At 42.7% G+C, this 19516-nt stretch overlaps 3 protein-coding genes across 3 annotated transcripts; 1 reads left to right on the top strand and 2 right to left on the bottom strand.

Moving 5' to 3' along the window:
* The first annotated feature begins 3045 nt into the window (after positions 1 to 3045).
* Positions 3046 to 6247, top strand: LOC104443687 (probable pectinesterase 68). The gene is made up of 5 exons (XM_010057193.3): positions 3046 to 3530; positions 3937 to 4126; positions 4369 to 4575; positions 5163 to 5401; positions 5875 to 6247. The coding sequence occupies exons 1-5, from the start codon at positions 3217 to 3219 to the stop codon at positions 6029 to 6031; spliced, it is 1107 nt and encodes a 368-aa protein (XP_010055495.3). The 5' UTR covers positions 3046 to 3216; the 3' UTR covers positions 6032 to 6247.
* A 294-nt stretch (positions 6248 to 6541) lies between these two features.
* On the bottom strand, positions 6542 to 9939 carry LOC104443685. The gene is made up of 2 exons (XM_010057192.3): positions 9194 to 9939; positions 6542 to 8124 (listed from the first exon to the last, which is right to left on the bottom strand). The coding sequence occupies exons 1-2, from the start codon at positions 9398 to 9400 to the stop codon at positions 7036 to 7038; spliced, it is 1296 nt and encodes a 431-aa protein (XP_010055494.2). The 5' UTR covers positions 9401 to 9939; the 3' UTR covers positions 6542 to 7035.
* A 3119-nt stretch (positions 9940 to 13058) lies between these two features.
* On the bottom strand, positions 13059 to 16221 carry LOC104443684 (WAT1-related protein At5g47470). Its single transcript, XM_039314108.1, has 7 exons — positions 15640 to 16221; positions 15452 to 15519; positions 14704 to 14820; positions 14394 to 14619; positions 14148 to 14309; positions 13689 to 13840; positions 13059 to 13546 (listed from the first exon to the last, which is right to left on the bottom strand). Exons 1-7 carry the CDS (start codon positions 15835 to 15837, stop codon positions 13420 to 13422), a joined length of 1050 nt encoding a protein of 349 aa, XP_039170042.1. The 5' UTR covers positions 15838 to 16221; the 3' UTR covers positions 13059 to 13419.
* Positions 16222 to 19516: the final 3295 nt, after the last annotated feature.

Genomic DNA, 19516 nt, shown 5'->3' with positions numbered 1-19516 from the left:
GCGAGCATGCAAAACTTCCATCCTGGATCCTCCAAATACATTTTCAAAACGCGGTTTAATTGATCGATGCCGAAGGGCGCGCGCTCATTACCAAAATGCGCAAAGTAGAAATCCAACAAATTGTTAGATCGCAGACAAAGGGAACTTTTTGATCAATGGGTACTTGAGGAGGATGCCCCCAAGCGCGTAATCATTCCGATCGTCGCGAACGAGTTTCTCGCCTCCATCTCAGGGCCACTTTCGTCGTGGAAAAAAGGCCAACCTGCGCCTTGTCTGATCGAGTTCGTGCAGCGTTGCTGTTCTCGTCTCTTGTCCGAGTCGAGTCGCTCTTTCGTTTTCGTCAGTTAAAGCCCCCGCACCAACGGTTCAAAAGAGTAGGTGGGGCCCCACGTGGTCCCAAGCAACTTGGCCCCAAGAAACGAATTTGGCCATGCCCCGGAGCAGCACGAGCAGGTTATTTTTTGGGAATTTCTTTCTTCTTCTTCTTCTTCTTCCGGTTTTTAAACCTTATCTTGGTTTCCCCTGATCTCAGTGACCTTTACGCACGCTCAGCCACAGCATTTGTCTCATTTAATCTAGTCACGACCATGCCCTGAACTTCTCATGGGAATTGAATTCGCACACCTGACATAAGTGGGGGACCAAATGAGCTCATTTAACGTCTTTTTATTTTTGTCTCTTCTTTAGGGTTTCTTAATATGGCGAGGTGAGGTTTGCTTGATCCAAGGCTTTTGAAGTGGGAGAAGATGGGGTACGTGTACGTACAGATTAAGCAATTCCCACTTGCGTAATCTGTTCGAGTCTCGGTTCGGGACATCTCAGCACGAATTGGATAATCAAAGGGGCGTGTTTTATGAGCCTGGAGTACACCTATCAGGGACGGGATGGACTGATCTGGTCTGGAGGACGAACGATGGAAAGCCATTCTCACAGATCGGCGGAAAAACCTGGCTTCACACGGACGACTCAGAAAGCAATGATCTCCGAGGATTTCTGAGTGCAAATGGTGGAGCAGCCAGCGATGTTGTTTGGGATAGCTTCCACACGTGCTCTCAACTCGTTCGCTTCGACGCACGTCCGGAACATTCAGTTGCATTTGCATCCCGCATGCTTCTGACTAGATGACCAAGAACTTATCTCGGGGTCGGAGAATCGTGATAGGAGCCCCGATTGTCTACTGGGTAATTAGTAAACAATCATAGCATGGGGGAATTAGTAAATCTGATCAACCCGTAAAACTCGATGTTCAGGTTTGTCTATTAGAGAGACACTAAGTCCGGCTAGATGTGTTGACAAGTCCAAGCCTGGGCTCCCTCTAATATATCCCTTAGAATGAGACGTTGGACTTCTGCCGCGCGTCTTTACAAGCTAATAAAATCCGATGACCTAACCTAACAATTTTTACACTTAATGATATGCTAAAATGTCTTAACAATTTTTGCACTTAATGATATACTAAAATGTAAAATGATCACTTATGCAAGCTGGGTCGCATTCACTTTGTAAATCGACTCCGTAAACCATGCTCAACCTCGTGCATGCGCATGCGCGCCTCGTATAGTTATGCATATACATAAATCAAACAAATCTTGGCTTTGTTCATTTCATAGAAAACATTTTCCGCATTTTTTGGCGGTCAGTTCGTTTAGGAAAACAATGGAAAATATTTTGCTTAAAATTAGAAAAATGATTTCTCTCTTTGAAAAACCAAAAAAAAAATGTTTTCTAAAATATAACTAAGTATAGGCGCTTTGACCCAAGACTATATGCTTCAACATGAAAACTCTAACATTGGTTATTGGTTCTCAACGTTCAAGACAAAGTCTCCGGCAGCCAAGCCTGAGCCCTTGGTGCCTATACTTAGGTCCGTCAAGGCTGAGCCCAAACCCTTGGTGCCCATTCCTAATTCCATGGCATTCGAGCCTAGATCCACAAAAGACGTGCTTGGGTCCTTGATACTCGAGCTCTAGTCCACAAAGGCCATGCGTGAGTTCTTGACGATGGGGCTTGGGTCCTTAATTAATGAAATGTTTGTTCTTATAAAAATATTTTTAAAAATTGAATTTTAAATTGTTTTTTTCCTTTCCTTCTTTTTTCTTCCCTTCTTTCTTGGCCATTGGCCAGCCATACCGATTATCAGCGACTAGCCACAAGCAAGGGATGAGTTCGCCGGCCTCGCGTGAGCTTGAGCCTTGCCAATTTAGTAAGGTTGAGGCTAGCAAGCTTGTCCCTCGCTTGTGGGCAATCGCCGACCATTACCATGACCGGCCATTAGCTTAGGAAGAAGAAAAAAAAAAAATAATAATAAAAAAAAATAATTAGAATTTTTTTTTTTTTGGTAATTTTTTTCTAGAAAATCTAATTTCATTACCACACAATTTCAATTAAACATTGAAAAAATGACTTTCTAAAAATATTTTTCTAGAAACATTACATTTTCAGTGAAATGAATGGACCCATTGATCTCCCGAAGCCTTCATGGAATTCATAGTAAGCGAACCCGGGACGAGACACAGACGAATTCAACTTAGAAGGCTCAATCATAAGGAATTACCGTTGGGAGGGAGACAAGAAGGCGAACAAAGTCCTCGAATCCTTGTGAAAGCAGGAGAGGCCCAGTTTTGTCTATGCAACCCGTGAGCATCATCGCTGTTTCCATGCAGACATCTCACGTACGGCGAAACGCTTCCCTCTTTGTCTCCTCTCCCTCGCAAATTTTCGCCAAAAGTCTCACGGCGATGGACCGCTGGACCCCGTACGCATCAAAGTCCTCGTCCCTTTCCTCTTTGTCAGCTCGCGACGGGCCTCTTTTTCACACAAAAAAACAACGATTTGATTTGAGGGGACTAATCGAAAGATTAATTAATGTTAATCGAGCACGAGGAGTGCGAGTTAAACGACAAGCGAGCGAGGCCGGGAGAGCATCCGAGCAGAGCGGCGCGAGGCCAAGAGGATAACGACCCCACCCCACCATTGAAAATTGCAGACCCCGCTGTCCCGCGGCCGCGGCCAAAAGCTAACGCCAGCCTTACCATGCATTCCGACCGTTGGAAACGCCCCCAAGAATCTAGTCCCGCTCGGACGCAGTATATATTGTTCCACATCGCATTCACCAGTCCCACTCCTCCGCCATTTCCGAGCTCCGAAACGAGAAGACATTCCCCCTCTCTCTCTTTCGCTCTCTCGTTCTCTGTGAAACGTTTTGATGCTAGTTTGATGGCTGATTCTACGAGTTCTTCGTCGGTCTTTACTTTCTGTTGCTTAGCCGCCTTCTTACTTTGCTTCTCTCGCTCGCCGTTGCAGGTCGCGGGTTCTCGCCGCCGTGGCCTTGGCGCTGATGTTGCGGACGTCGGTTCCTCCTCCAACTCCACCGGGCACCACCACAGGTGGATCGGGCCGGTCGGGCACCGCCTCATCACCGTCAGCATCAACGGGTCCGCCGACTTCACGTCGGTCCAGGCCGCCATCGACTCGATCCCGGAGAACAATAGAAAGAACGTCACCATTCGAATCAGCGCAGGATGTTACATGTAACTGACTTCGCATGCTTTTTTGTGTTTGAACTTGTTTAGTTTCATGCATTTTTAGGGGCGTGGTGAGCTTGAAGAAGCTGCGAATTTTCATGTGCGAGTCCTCGGGCTTACCAAGCTCTAGCTTCGCTTGATAAGAAATGTCGCACGATTGAGCTCGGTCTCTATTATCAGAACATGTAATAAATCACTGTGTAAAACCAAATTAGCTTAGGCCAGAGTAATTGGTTTAGTACTTGAGTTGTATATTAATGTCGAACGCAATCTCGAAAAAGAACCGAAGAACGCTTGAGTAGCCAGCCGACCGAAATCAACCGAGCAGTTTTGTTAGTGTAACCTGACTCATTTGCACTCCGCATAACTCCGCATAACACCTTTGTCGTTTTGAATTGTGGTTTAATTACAGCGAGAAGGTGGTTGTCCCGGCGACCAAGCAGTTCATCACGTTCCAAGGCGAGGGAAGAGACGTGACGGTGATCGAGTGGCACGACCGAGCAAGCGACCGCGGCGCCAATGGCCAACAGCTCCGTACTTACCGAACAGCTTCGGTCACCGTTTTCGCCAATTATTTCTCTGCCAGGAATATTAGCTTCAAGGTAAAGAAACGTTCGCGCTCTCCGACCGAAGCACGAGAATAACGAAAGTCATTTTCGTGTAGCTTCTCTACTACTGCTTTTGCTTGGCAAAAGAGAGAGAGAGAGAGGTGGAAACAATGAAAACAAATAAGAGTGCAAAACATATCATGAAGTGATATATTTCATACTGATTTTACGTAACACCAAGTGGTTTAGGTTAGTTTTTTCCGCCTTCATATTTTCTTTTCAATTGATGTATGCAGAACACGGCGCCGGCACCCATGCCGGGGAAGCAAGGGTGGCAAGCAGTGGCGTTCCGGATATCAGGGGACAAGGCCTACTTCTCAGGGTGCGGATTCTACGGTGCGCAAGACACGCTGTGCGACGATGCCGGCCGGCACTACTTTAGGGAGTGCTACATCGAGGGGTCTATCGACTTCATCTTTGGAAACGGCCGGTCCATGTACAAGGTAAGCGACGCTCTTCTAATCCTAGGCACATTAGGTCATTAGATCGCGTGAGTCTCAATTCTCACACGAGAACCACATGATTCACTTCTCCGGACTCATCTTGAGCACCCTATGCATGCAATGAACGAAGCCCTTTTTCACTTTCTTAATGCAATCTTGCATTGCACCCTCCCTACGAATAATTAGATAAAGCAGAAAACAGGCCGCCATGATATAATTTTCTTTAAATGGAGAAAACTAGAAGGCCATTTTTTCAAGTTCATCATTTTGGGAGCAGTAAAAAGTTCTTAAACAAAGAGAAACAACAAAAAGCTGAAAGCTAGTGGCGACAGCGACGTGTGGAGCGGCGAAAAAGCTGCCCTGGCGTGGCACATTGAAAAGGAAAACGACCTGCTTTTCTCCCTGCAAAAAGCTCTCCCTCGTTTATGTGTCGGCGAGGGCGAACTTTGCGCACGATGATTTACTTGGCCTAATCTCCACGTTGACTTTAAAAGGGGTAGAAAAAGAAAGCACAGGCCTCTCTAAACTGCTGTGAAATTACTTAGGCCGGAGGGCTGAATTTAAGTTTTGTTATCATGCACACGCAGGATTGCCAGCTCCACTCGATCGCCACGAGGTTTGGGTCGATAGCGGCGCACGGCCGGAAGTCGCCGGACGAGAAGACGGGGTTCGCCTTCGTGGGGTGCAGGGTCACGGGGACGGGACAGATCTACGTGGGCCGGGCAATGGGGCAGTACTCCAGGATCGTCTACTCCTTCACTTACTTCGACGACGTCGTCGCCCGCGGCGGCTGGGATGACTGGGACCACGCCAGCAACAAGAACAAGTAAAAACCCAATATCAAACTCCCCCCCTAAATTTCTTTTTAGTCTTACTCCCCATATTCTCCTACACATTATGACACCGGATTGTGACAAACTTAAAGGACATGATAACGTAGAACTTTTTGTCCAATTAGAGACATGATTGCTAATGATGCTCCAGAGACTTACCTAGGCCGACAAAAGTTCACCTTTTGAGGTCGAGGCGACTAGTTAATTATGTGCAATTAGCCAATTAGTCAAAAGAACACACTGTTTTTAGTCAATAATACTGTGTTGGACCCATCATCATCGCATGCCCATGATTAGGCCTTAATAATAGAGCCGCAAGTCGTCTTAAAAAAACGGCTGCTGAAGGGGAAAAAACGCGAGGGGAGAGACAAAGCTGATGCTTGAATTTTACCAAGAGTTTGGAATCTTGTTGACAAACATAGCTGATGGATCGAATTTTTTCCCTTTCGTTTCATTCAAACTGCAGGACCGTGTTTTTCGGAGTCTACAGGTGCTTCGGTCCGGGGGCCGCGGCAACACGGGGCGTCTCGTGGGCTCGGGAGCTCGAGTACGATGAGGCCCACCGGTTCCTCGTCAAGAGTTTCGTCAACGGGAGACACTGGATCGCGCCTTACGACGCTTGAATGGATGGCTTCGGCTTATCTAACCAACCGTAAATCTACAGTTAGAACGACGGATGATTCTTTGGTGTTTCATGTGTGTTTTTAGGAGAGTATTCTTTGATTCCTTCAATTGATTCGTACATAGAGGTCCGAATTCATGTCCACTTTGTCTCATACAAGTCGCCTGTTCCCCAAACTAAAATGTCAATAAATTCCAGCGCATTCGCTTCTTGATGATTTATTCGCGTACATTGCTGTCCAAAGTTGTTTGAAGTTGACAGAATCACCAGCAGAAGAGCGTACCGAAACTACTTGCTGCTCGTGTTCTTTCTATTGATTATAAACTACTTCAGAAGTACTATATCCAATATATCCCCTCTCATGCGAACAAAATATCAGAAGATACAGTGAATCTAAGAGACTTCGATTATTTGCGTCTAGAGACAAAAGGCGCTCCGACTACTTGCAGCAATGTCTAGAACAACAGAGCCCAAAATTCCGGGGCTCAAATTTCACGTAATGTACGAATTCTTCGAGTATGACATGAGAGTCACAAGACAGTCCTATTTTCCTTTGAGAATAATTTACAAGTCAGTCAGAACACGAGACCACCGCGGCCATAGCATCAGAAACATGATCCATAATAATTATGCATCCCTACAAAACCAAACTATCCTGCTAATTATGATGTTGATACAACTGGGTGGATGTGGTAACTGACACATCGACAAAATTAGCAGCTAATCAACAAATTCAACTCTATTTCTTGAAATTACTAGCAAAAGAAAAAGAAGAACAAAATGTTCATTTTGCACCTCCATTTGTCGCATACTGTTGGCTTCGCAGTATCAGAACATCGTTGCTGAATGGAGCTGTAGCATCTTCTTGTGACCAGGACATTGTCAGTCGCAAAGGTATTGCCTATCGGTAGAAGTCCCATCTTTAGTTCATGAAGACGTTCTAGCAATTAAACATGTCTGTGGCCGCCAAACTCAAAAAAATTATTTTCCATCTAGATCTTGATCTTATGGTTGAGCTCCAGCTCCCGTTGGAGCAATATTTAGGTCGACAGCAGTGGGACAGCATTTTGAAGCTTGACAAGAACCATGGGTTGCAGTTCCATCTGGCACAGCAGCAATGTGATTCTGATCTGGCGCTGCGCTAGGAACTGCATTGAGAGTTTGTGGTTCCAGCCCACTCTGAGGGTGTGAAACACGAGGTGTTGCCGCAGGATTTGGAGGGTAGAGAGCCTGCAGTCCCAGTGATCCATATTGAGCTCGGTGCCCTTCAAAGCGTATACGCCTAGCAAGGTGCTTTTTACCAGAAAGATGGCGGTCAAACACTTCCCTTGTGTCGCACCTAATATTGCACAGATCGCAGACTATTGGACCAACCACCTTAGACTGAGGAGGTTTATTCGGTTGTGCAGTGGCTTCCAACTTCTTCTGGCGTTCCCATTCTCCACCCCCCTTAATCTTCCGTTTCTTGACAGACTTCCTAGTCTCAACTTGACTCTGGAGATGCAAATTCTGCGATGACCCTGTCTGGTTGTCCGCCTGTCCTACTGTGTTTATTTGCACATCTGTGATTGCACCACTGCTATTGCCATCAATTTTCGCAAGTACATCACCTTGCAGAGCATTGTTGCACAGTTGGGAACTGTCTGGACCAGGCCCAGCTCCAGGGTCCTGGTGATTTTGTGATGGGGCCTCTAAATTGTTCGCAGTGTTCTTCAATTGTTCAGCTCTCTGCATGTTCTTCTTATGCCGCTTTCCATTCTTATGCTGCTCAAGTATATCAATGCTGGTGCACTCAACTCTACAGAGTTCACACCAAGCAGCTTTTCCCCCTTGAGTTGGAGCTTTATGGATGGCATTATTGGAAGCCTGACATGTGGCCGTAGCTTCCGCTGCTTGTGCATCTGCAGATGGTTTCCTGTTGTTGTTAGACAATTTTGTGCCCTCATTAATCTGATGGCCACCCTTGTGCTTCTTGCGTCTGTGTCCTCTCCCATTAATTGTTGGACCACCTACACTGGCATGATGGTGGGCAAAGTGCCCAAGGTTGGACCCCCTAAATGGCTGGTTAACACCACTGAATTGAGGGTGACTAACCTGCATATAGATCATAGAGGTTTGATACAATCCTTATGAAAAGAAAATGGAAAGTAAACAGCCACTTCTACACATATAACACATAAAAATATGCTCTCTTTTTTTTCCATATGGGAAGAGCAAATTGTATAGAAAAAATAAAGCACAGGCCATTAGTATAACAAAGCTTTCATCCTTCGAAACCCCATTGATCCTTGAAATCCTACAACAACTTAGCAGAAAATTGAATAGATGAGTGAGAAAGTGAAATCTGGGAAGATGATTGAGTTAAGGACTCTAAAGATCCAAGCAAGTAAAATCAATCGTCCTCTAACTTTGTTTCTAAAGTCTGGACATTGCAAAGAGCCTCTGGTTTCACATCCTGAAAACTACTCTAAAGTAATTCCAACTTGTAGTGAATATAGTGCCTTGTTCCAAGCATTGGCTTTCACTCTTCATGTCATCCATTTTATCCAAGATTTTTTTCTTGATCCAGCTTATACTCTCTTTATAAGGACATTTAAATACTGTAGCGCATAGTCACATTGATAACGAAAAGTGAAATGCCTCATTAGCAAAGATTATTGGTGTAACATATCGCATCAGTGAATGACATGAAGAGTAAAAGTCTGTCGGCAACCCATCCCCCCCCTTCCTTTCCCCGCATAATCTCACAAGCACAATCTTCCCATCAAGATATGCTCTGATCCTCTTGCAGCCAAAATGAAAAGAAAAGACGCACCACTACCGGGAACTACTTGAACAAACAATTTGTCCAGCGGAATACTTAAGGGCGCACACCACCCGGCATTATCATTCTAATTGAAAGATCCCTCTCTACTGATGTATGAACACAGAAAAGCTCAACCTTCCAAAGCAGCAAGTCATCGTAGAAACAATCATAAGAAAATTTCATATAGCAAGAAAGTATCTTTATAGAGGCGGCAGCGAGTTATCACATTAAGATATTTATATATGCGGCCACAGATAGTAGCATAAACAAGACCGCGGCAATTCATCAAACGGTTAAAATGCAAGAACAGTCCGCAACAACCAGACATCCAGCGAAAAGCCAAACCGAACACCGTACCTGCGGCTGGCCAAACCCGGAAACCACCCTCTCCGCCACGCTCATCGTGTCCGCGAACTGACTCAGCTGCGACAGCGCCGCCACGGCCGCCGACGCGGCCCCGCTCAACCCGGGCGTTCCGGGAACCGGCCCTCCGCCTCCGCCGGCCGCCCCGACGCATTGCTGGAGCAGATGATACAGGTGCTGCGGGAGCTGGACCTGGACCATACCGCCCGCCGGATCGGCCCGACCCGGACCCGCCACCGGATGCTGCTGCGGCGGCGGCGGCCCAGGTTCCTGCGGGGGCCGGAGCGCCTGATGATGGGAGGCCGGCGGCGGGTACCGGTACTGATCGTAGGGGTAGTGCTGCGGCTGCGGCTGCGGCTGCTGGTCCCGGTAATCTTGCGGGTATTGAGGGTAGTAACCGTAGCCGGAGGGGGCCGACGGGTCGTACGGCTGAGGCAGGGGATGCCCTTCTCGCTGCCGGCGGCGGCGGTGGGGGTGAGATTGCTGGGGAGATCCATCCCGTGCGGAGGGGGGTGCGGGATTTGCAGAGCTAGGGTTTCTGAATCGGAAACGAGGAAGAAGAAGACGACGATGACGATGACGCTGGCAATGATGATGATGATGATGATGAATGGTTTCGATTCACGGCAGCATCTTCTCGTCGATGATGCGTGAGGGAAGAAAACGGCTTTTCGTTCGGGGGAAGTGGGAAATTCATTCCGGACCAACCCCCACCCTTTGCCGTTTCCTTTTCGATTTTCCGTTTTCTGATGTCCCTTCCCCTTTTCGGAAAACCAGAAATTAGGAAATTAGGGGACCGGATTTTTTACGTGTCTTAAAAAAACATTGTTTGTTTTGAGCTGCTTTTATTTCATTAGCAATCGACTTCTGTTTTTTTGGGCGCAAAAACTACTTCTTATAGACCTTAATTTTACTTCAAATATGCTCTTCAACATACACTGCTAAAGAGCATCGATAAATCGATTTAGCGATAAAATCGTGATTTTACACCTTAAGGTGCTTGGAGTTGATTGTATAGGCCATAGAGTTAAATTTGTGAGCAACAATTATTTCTTCTCAACTCGTGCAATGAAGATAATCAATAAAAAAAAAAGAAAAGGTTATAGAGTTTGGAGTGTAATTAACTTACAATCTTAAAAATTAAGATTCTATCAGAAAATTTTAAGTTCTAATGGTCCTAAAATGATAAGGTGAGCATGGAGCGTTGACTGTTGCATAAGAACAATAAATTATTTGTAATTTTGTTTTTAGAAGTCATAAGATTATATTAGTAATTATAAGATCTTAAAGAGAAAATTGAACAAAAAGTTCTAAACCTATTATATTTTTCCTAATTAAGTTATAAACTTTTTCAATTTTGTCAATTTAATTCTAAACATTTTTCACTTCTTGCAATTGAATTCATCCTACCAATTTTATTGGAAATTGTTAACATTGATTTTGATTTATTTTTTTAAATTTTTTACTATTTTCTGATTTTTCTTCTTTCTTTTATTGTTTACATCTTCTTTCTTTTGCTAGTGGTCAGCCACTAATCATGCTGCCCATCACCCATGAGAGGCCGACTAGCCTTGCCCGTGATAGGCAAGATGCGACTAGGCAAGACTTGGTGAGGTCAATCTCTCTCAAGCCAGGGCGACCTCATCGAGCGTCAATTGGGCAAAGGCGATGCTAGGCAAGGCCAACCTTTATCGGGTCTAGCTTGGGTGAGGGCCGGCATCCCCTAGTCTCGGCAAGGGCCAACATCACCTAGTCTAGACGAGGGTTAGCCTCACTTGGCTTAGGCAAGGTCGACTCTCGTCAAGCTTGGTCTAGGCTAGGGCACCCCTCGCCCAGCCATGCCTCAACTATGGCAAACAAGATTGTTGCCTCGACATGGTTGTTCAGCCATTGCCTGTGGCCAAAGGCTAGCCACTAGCAAAGGGAAGACGAAGCAAATAAGAAAAGAAGAAAAAAAAAAAGAGAAAAAAATAAAATAATTCATAAAACATTATCAAAAAATCATTTACACCAATGCCGACAGTCTCACGTAGCACTCTTGGCATCTACGTCAGCGATTTTTAGTTAAAATTGGACGAATAGATTCAATTGGTAAGAAGTGAAAATATTTAAGACTGTATTAACAAAATTAAAATGTTTAAGATTGAATAAACAAAAGTATAATAGCTTTGAGATTTTTTGGACAATTTTTCTAGATTTTAACGTAGCAAAGCCGTTTAATTTCCAGGCTTGATGATGCTCAAAACTGTCCCTAATTTCATTAATTTTCGTTATTTATTAAAGAAATCGCAAACTCAATCCGTGGCTCGTAACTCGAAATCCATTTAAGAATTATTACTAGGTCTAATAATTCTTTACACGAATTGACATGCATCGTTGTTTGATAAAGATCAGGAAACGATATTAATTTAACATACATAGATATTATAAAAAAATCAATAAATATATGGTACTTTTCAATGACACGAGTTGATACGACTGCCAACTTTAACGATGACGTGTGAACGCGAATTCTCAACTTTACTTATTGGGGCCAACAAGTGATGTGAACTTCATCAATTCCAACCCGAACTGGTGGGCTTAATAGTCCAATCCAGAAGCTCGCACGCCTTGCTTTCCCGGAAATAACCTCTTTTTTTTTTTTTTTTTTTTTTTCTGTTATTGGTAGTTTTTTTATATCATAAAGTGACTAATGTCGTCAGTAATTAGTAATTCTTATATTTCCGCTAGCAACTTTTCTTTTTCAACTTATTCATAGATGGTGATTTCTCAGACTTAAGTAATTTTTATGGTGTAGACTATAGAGCAATCATAAATATACACACAATTATAGTATTTCTTCCACTGATATCATAAATACGGAATATGGTTCGTAAAATCAGTCATGAGTTTAATCCGATTTTAAGCTGACGTCCAATAGACTTACCCCATTTTGGGTTTTAGGTCTTGTTTTTCTAGCTTGATGTGGGTATTATGGCCTCATCCCTTTTTAACCCGATTCACAGTTCAAGTTCACATGCCATAATTTTAATTCGTTCCATCTTAACTCTCACTCACAAGCTAAACAGTTGACTTAGGACAGACAAGAACATGTCAATGTCAATATACGTGTTAAAGCGTATTATGTCGTATTATATTTGGATTTCTTACGTTTTGCCTTGTGTTCATATCATTTCTCGTATACGAGCCATGTCCCACATTATCGTCCGCACTACCTACAACCCCTCTGAAGTCACAAAGAATAAAGTATCATTGAACAACTGTTTCATTCATCTACACAATGCAAGGAAGAAAAATGTCCCCTGCCCTAGAATTCTCATGAAGAAATTATTTTTTATTTTACCTAGGAAAGCAAAATATCTCCCTCAGAAACATGGAATGCCTCCTCCCTTGAGCACAGAAATTCAAAAAATTTATATCGCTCAGCTATGTCAGCAAATCAGCATAATTACCCGAGAACCAAAAATCAAGATATATAAATTAATTGAATAAATTAATGAATGAAAAGTAGCATAAAATCAAGTTGCCCTCCAAAAAGGCCCAAAAATTATTAAATTTTCTGTCAGCTATATTGTGATGAATTTGTATGGCTGCAGTACTTCCACTTCCCCTGAACATCTAGTTTAAGCTTCTTCTTTTTTCTTTTTTTTTTTAACCACAAGAGATTCTTTGTTAGTAGTATAGTCTTGAGTTGACCAACTCCCAGTCAGTTGTCCTGGCAAGGAAGCTGCTACTCATCTCTTGTCAAGAATTTGCTTAGAAGAATGTCAGTAGTAGTAGTAGCAGACTAGCAGTAGATGAGATGAGAGAACTGCAACACTGAGCAGCAGGATCATATCTCTGCAAAATACAGTCCAGCTTCAAGAACTCATAACACGATTAAAACCACACTTCAAATCACAGTAATCTTTTTGCCATCCATAAATTCCTTTGGCTTGAGACAGTACATGCAAATGTTCATCGCCGAGTAGGATCATTATGCATCCTGACTAAGTGCAAGCGATGGACTGTTTCAACTGCCTAACATCCACGATAACAGTCACCAATTTTGCGCAACAAACTACTCGGCCGTGGATTGGGACCAATGCACTAACGTGAATTGATTGCGGGACTGCCCGATGGTTTATTTCCATTCAAGGCTCCTTTTTCTTCGAGGAGTTCTAACTATAGAGACCAGGGCATGAATGGGAGTTTTATAATACAAATCATGAAGCAAGGCATCAAGTTAAAAGAGGCTTCTCTGCATCAAACTCACTTTCTAAGTCATCTCCATGTGAGTAACCTTCTTTGCCTTTAGCCCACAGTACGAAGTAGAGACCGGTGAACATAAGGAGCATACCCGCGAGGCTGCAATAGAGGAGCCATATCAAATGCTTGTGTTTCATTCTAATGCCGTACTTGTAACAAAAAGAAAAACTTCTTCCTTGGAATTGCAGAATCACAGCAAGACAATTTCACTCTTTAAGAACACTGACAAGTTGAGATTTACCTTCCTAGTTTGATGGTGTCACCAATGGTGAGAACGGAGAGAACAACCGAGCACACTGTTCCAACGGGGCTAAACATTGATACCAAGACTGGCCCTCTTTTCTTCATTGCCCATCCATTGAAGCTCACCGTTAGTCCGCCAACACTACCTGCCTGTCGACAAAAGGCACTTTCATGAAGCTCAAAATGGCTGAGCAGATGTATCACAAGCAGTCAAGGACTGTTGATCAGTTAAATTATGTGGAATGGGGAACCACAGTTCCCATTAAAATCACTGTGAACTTCCAGCGATTTCGACAACGGACTAATCCTGATGGGCAGGATCCAAGAAGTCGATCCTCAAGAACTTTGACATATGTTTTCAACTTTTCGTTTGTAGTGCACAAGATAAATTTACAAGTGCAAAGAAAGATAATGGGGCAATAGAGTAAACACGAGGAGCGAACTGATTGCCACTCACCAGTAGTGAAAATCCAACTACGCTTCCGAAGCTCACAAGTGGCAAACTGAACAACGACTTGTAATCTTCAAATAGCTGCACAGCCACAGTTGTGAACGCCCCAATTAAGGATGTTATCGCGCACAAGGACATTGGTGCAGGAAATTGACCCAAAGTCACGGCCTGTCAAAGATCACCCGAATAAATAAGTCTCTAAGAATCCAAACGCAGTAAACAATAAATCTTTCTTGCTCTAATGACACATACCTGCAGAACGATGTTGCTCGACAGTACGAAAACCGCCCCCATGAGATATAAGCATCCTATGATCTTTTCCTTGTCGAAGACGACGTCTGATGAGGCAGAGGTAAATTTATCCTCCTTCTTTCCCGCACTGTGCATTACGCTCATTGCCAGAGCACCAGCCACACACATAAGTGTGCCTACTATCTTGACTTTGCTGTACACGCAGCTCCACTTAACTTTCTCTAATCTGCACAATCAGAGAATTTCAGAAGTCTCAGACAAGAAGATTGGAGCAAGAGTGATCAAATGTGGAGCAATATACAAGTAGAACCTGATGGCCCAAGCGATCACGAAGATCAGCCCCGGAGCAAGGTTTGGCATGGCAGTGGCCATGGCCGGAGATGTCATCTTGATACCCTTCAGGAACAGGGATTGAAACATGGTCACGCTGAAAATCAAAATCAAGGAAAAGGAAAAAAAGAAACTGTCATTCTCAGGTTCACCCTCTGAATTGCCACACTCACGGTTCGTTTTCCTTTTTTGTTATTGCACATGACAACATCCATACCCTTTTTGAAGATGTTCAATCTCTAATTCACTTTTCTTATCACTGAAGTGGTTTCAAATGAAAATTTCTATCACGTTGTAAACCCTTTTGTTGGATTCTTCAGGAGACATTCGTGGGTTTTCATAAATTTCAGAAATGAAAGAACAGATGCATAGCTGACTTTTATCAGACCCTTATGCAGTTATAATTCTGAATTAACCAATTCATCTCGAATTTATCCTTGGAACAAAAAAGAAAAAAAAAAGACTTAGATAAGTAATTATTGCTTTTTGATCTTAGTTAATTCCCTAAGCAACCTGCAGAACATAGCTTCATTCAAGAACCCCAAAACCAGCGGCTAGCGCACCCCACATGTTCAATGTGAATCGGCTCTATATATGTATATCAATTAAATACGAAGAAGAGGGTTAAAACATGTGACGCAAAAGTTGAATTGGTTAGAGAGCGATTGCGAAACTCATTAAATATCTTAACGAAATCGATGAAAAGTATGTCGAGATTGCGTGTTTACCCCGTGAAGGAAATCAAAACGAGTTGCAGCATCAGCTTCCAGCCGATCTTTCTAGGCCACAAATGCCTGCAAAACCACACGAACACCAACATAATCAAACGCCCGCACGCGCCAATCCTATGCGTACACAGAGAGAGAGAGAGAGAGAGAGAGAGAGAGAGAGAGAGAGAGAGAGAGAGAGAGAGACTTTCGAAGAGGACGGCCACGGGGGAGAGGATGACGAAGGTGGCGAGAGCGGAGAGGATGACGAGCGTGAGCGGGTTGAAGCCGAGCGACAGCAGGTAACTCAGCAGCACCGAGTTGCCGGCGTAGACGAATTGGACGCCGATCAGCCCTCCGATGACCGCCACGTCCTCCAACGCCTCCTTCCTCAAACGCCACGCCATCTCTCCTCCCTTCCCTCGGGTATCGAGAAGAAGCCCGGAGACGGGAAATGCGCGCGCCCGCGAAATATCTCGCCGCCGCGGCAAGGCTAGCCCTTCCAATGCCCGTTACCACGGGGAGAAGGGTAACAGCAGCGACGAGGATTGATCACGCCTCTCTGCTTCTCTCCGTTTCTCTCTCTCTCTTCTCTCCCTCTCTCTCCTTGTACCGTGTTGTTTCGAATATTTTGACGATGTTTGTTTCTCTATGGAATCTGACTTTCGGGTGGTATCTCCGTCGCTGTCGTTGTTGCAGCCAACGTCGAGTATCGATCGACGTTCATCGTGAAGCTCTTCCTTCTACGTCTGCATTGCCTTCCTTGCGTGGGGGGGTGGTGTTGTTGTCGTACATTCTGGTTTATCCGCCCGTCTGTTTTGGCGGAGCTCAGCTAACGTTCGCGGCCTTCGCCCCCCTACCGGTCGTCCCCGGTCAACGGTTGAAGGTGAGAGAGAGAGGGGATTAAATTAATATTTTTTTTAAAATTTTATTTTAGGAAACTTCTGTGGGGGCGAAAATTGAAAAAAGTTTGGTAGCTTCGCTTCTCTCTCGCCATCAAATCACTAAATTTGAATACACACGTCGATTAATAATTAAAATTAGGAAACGGAGTTTATAAAAGGCAACTTGGACATGTCATAGATCACCATCGTTATTCCATATGTTGAGGAATTTGATCGGCATGTGACGGGAAAACCGCTCTCTTTAGCTGGGTTAACGATTCACATATCGACGGTTATTTAGATGATAATTAATACATTTAGATATTTAATAAATGCAGTTTTAATGAAATTTCGATAATAATTATCTTGAATTCTTCTTTTTTGGGTGAGGAGTGCTAACGATGCTAACGCCACGTAAAGAAGATTTAACGATCAGTTCAGCTCATCTTTATCGAGCAAAATAAGAAACCGCCAGTTCATCTTCACGAGTTGAGTTTACTTTTTGTAGCAATAATCCAAAAAAAGGAAATAGAATGTTCTCTTAAGAACTGAAAAAAAAAAGAAAAGAAAAGAAACAAAGAAGAGACTTCTTATTATCCAACTACCGTCGAAATTCACGCTCCTTCTGCCAAATCAACAACGCGCCCCGCCCACCACCCACCACTCCTTAATTAACTGGCAAGTTCAACTAAATTTGCCCCACGCACTTTCGAGTCCGTTCGGTCGACTTGTAATTCCATCTTTGGCTCGAGAAAATGGCAACTTCCGTTCTTGAATGGTAATCTCCGGCAATTCCTCGATAATATATATATATATATATTCTCGATCCCGTTCCTTTTATTAGCTAAACATAACCTGCACCCTGCACGGATTTATCATAAGGAACGTAATTTATATGGAATAGGCATGCAGCGTTAATGAATGATGAGACGACAAAATAAATTATATATAAGTGAAATAACTAAAAATAGGATTAACGTCATGAATAATCATAAATTGATATGCTTGTGATAAAATTGTTATAAACTAGTTCCCTAAATTGGTACACATGCGATCGGTTTACCCTTAATTAGTTTCTGTTAAATTTTTAAATTGTTAAGTTAGAAGATACATGAAAGTTGATGGGCATATCGGTTTAAGATTTTATCTTTTATTTGTCACAAGTATACAATTTCATGATTTTTCATAGTATTAATCTAATTTAACGAATAGTAAATTTGTCTCAAATATATCACATTTGTGAGATTTTGATGGTCAAAAAATTAATTTTGAATAAATTTATTATAGATATATCAGTTTTTAATTTTTCGTAATATTACTTTTAAAAAATATGGATCAATTGTCATAGTAATTCATATATATTTTTATTATGTCTCGTGTACATAAGAAAAGATTCCAATAGATAGCTTTGTCTCTCATCCACGTTATGTCATTTGTTAAAGCGAAAGCCTTTTCTTGAATATAAGGGGTAGCCAAATAATGAAGAGAGATGAGAAGAGAGAGGGGCATTGTATGTGAAGTGACTTGGAGAGAAGACTTTCAAGATTCGCCAAGAAAGCAAAAGGTCAAGAAGTACGACCATCTTATTAGACTAACTATATGCTTGCGTGACGCAATTTTTTCTATAGAATATATAAGCTATGCTCAAGATAGACCAGCAATTTATAGTTCTTTAATATTTTGACGTGTGATGATGATCGCTATTCTTAAGGTGTTATTAGTCTCTACTATTATTGTTGTTGTTGGATTTAAACAAATATATCTCCATAGTATACAACAAAGTCACATGAATTCGGTCACTCTCTTGAAAATTTCATTTTGAATGCATTATCAAACTTGTGTGTAAAAAGAGAATAAGGGCCCATTCAGTAACGTGCAAAATAGTGCATGATTTTATTCTTTTATTTCTTAGAACAAAAAAAGAATAGAGACCTATTCGGATGGGCCCATTTGTTTTTGATAACAAATTTATTTTTAGGAATAGATTTGGAATGTAATTAAGAAGTAAAAAAAAAATTGTTTCTTTAATTTCAAGAACAACTCCAAAATCAAGCTCAAACTATTTCCTTTTTTTTTTCCCCTCTTTTCTCTTCATCTTCTTCTTCCCCTAGCTAGTTGTGGCCATATGAGGTTCAATGACCTCGTCAAACCCTTAGTGCCCTTGACAAGGGTTGGCGAGGCTCGTCGAGAACGATAATCTCATCGGCTCTCGTTTGGCCAGTCACTAACCATCATCATGGTTGTAGTCAACTAGAGGAAGAAGACGAGAAAATAATAATAAAAAAATTATTAAAAAAATAAAATTCTAAGTCAAAAAAAAATTGAGGGTCTATTCTGGTAATAGAAATTTTGAACTATTATCAAATATATTTGAATGCTCAGAAACTTATTTAGAAAATAGAATCAGAAAAAATTGTTTAATAAAAATTATTCTCGGGAATAAAATAGTTACCAAATGCATCCTAAAAAAAGATGATGTGAAGAAGAGAGAGGGTATGTAGAAGAGAAGGTTGTTGGTCTTGAATAGATGCATTGAACAATGCATGACTTGGTCCTATTTACATGTAAGTCTATATAGCTATTGGGAATAGATATTTTATCCTTAGTCGGCCACCATTACCACTTTTCAAGATCAATCATGGCTTATCTTGATGTCGACGGTCATTTCTTTTCATATCTATCACATTTTCTCATGATAACAAGATATTTCAATAATTTTAGCAAAAAAAAAAAAACAATTTCAACCAATTGTAAATATATGTAGAGAGAGAAACTACTTTGTTTCTGAATACTAAAAGGATATTTCCTTTTTTTTTTTGGGTCGAAAAATAGTAAAAGGATATTTCAATCATAGCTTTCGATCCGTGGGTTTTCAATGGACACGATCATAGCACCGACCATTCGCAGGCCCACAGTAAGCCGAATTGGGAGGCGAAGAACGATGCTGGACGGGCTTTACGAGGAGCTTATTGAGTTATGAGTTCGCCTTGATTCGGACGGGCGGACCGAGCACCAAGTTTCCGCCCTGAGCTTGTGAAGCAGTTCTGCTGCCATGGCTGCCGTCCACGGCCACGAGATTGCGAATTTAGTAGTATTCACGGCCTCGAGCTCGAGGCATGCTGGCCATGGCTGCCCTGAGCTTGAGCTCGAGCTCCATGGCCATGGTGTCCGCAACATTCCTAATTGAGTGTCGAAGGCTAGG

The sequence above is a fragment of the Eucalyptus grandis genome, chromosome 5 (genome assembly GCF_016545825.1).
Source record: "Eucalyptus grandis isolate ANBG69807.140 chromosome 5, ASM1654582v1, whole genome shotgun sequence".
NCBI classification, from domain to species: Eukaryota; Viridiplantae; Streptophyta; class Magnoliopsida; order Myrtales; family Myrtaceae; genus Eucalyptus; species Eucalyptus grandis.
The sequence above is the reverse complement of the archived record's forward strand: the minus strand, read 5'-3'. Positions and strand labels throughout refer to the sequence as shown.

Bases quoted from the DNA above. Each gene is read 5' to 3' on its own strand.
- LOC104443687 (XM_010057193.3), top strand. From the start codon at position 3,217: ATGGCTGATTCTACGAGTTCTTCGTCGGTCTTTACTTTCTGTTGCTTA. The intron at 4,127-4,368 runs GTAAAGAAACGT...TGATGTATGCAG, and splicing joins CCAGGAATATTAGCTTCAAG to AACACGGCGCCGGCACCCAT. The intron at 4,576-5,162 runs GTAAGCGACGCT...ATGCACACGCAG, and splicing joins ACGGCCGGTCCATGTACAAG to GATTGCCAGCTCCACTCGAT.
- LOC104443685 (XM_010057192.3), bottom strand. From the start codon at position 9,400: ATGGTCCAGGTCCAGCTCCCGCAGCACCTGTATCATCTGCTCCAGCAA. The intron at 8,125-9,193 runs GTACGGTGTTCG...ATCTATATGCAG, and splicing joins CCGGGTTTGGCCAGCCGCAG to GTTAGTCACCCTCAATTCAG.
- LOC104443684 (XM_039314108.1), bottom strand. From the start codon at position 15,837: ATGGCGTGGCGTTTGAGGAAGGAGGCGTTGGAGGACGTGGCGGTCATC. The intron at 14,620-14,703 runs GTTCTACTTGTA...CTGATTGTGCAG, and splicing joins GTGATCGCTTGGGCCATCAG to ATTAGAGAAAGTTAAGTGGA. The intron at 13,547-13,688 runs GTAAATCTCAAC...CCTCTATTGCAG, and splicing joins GACACCATCAAACTAGGAAG to CCTCGCGGGTATGCTCCTTA.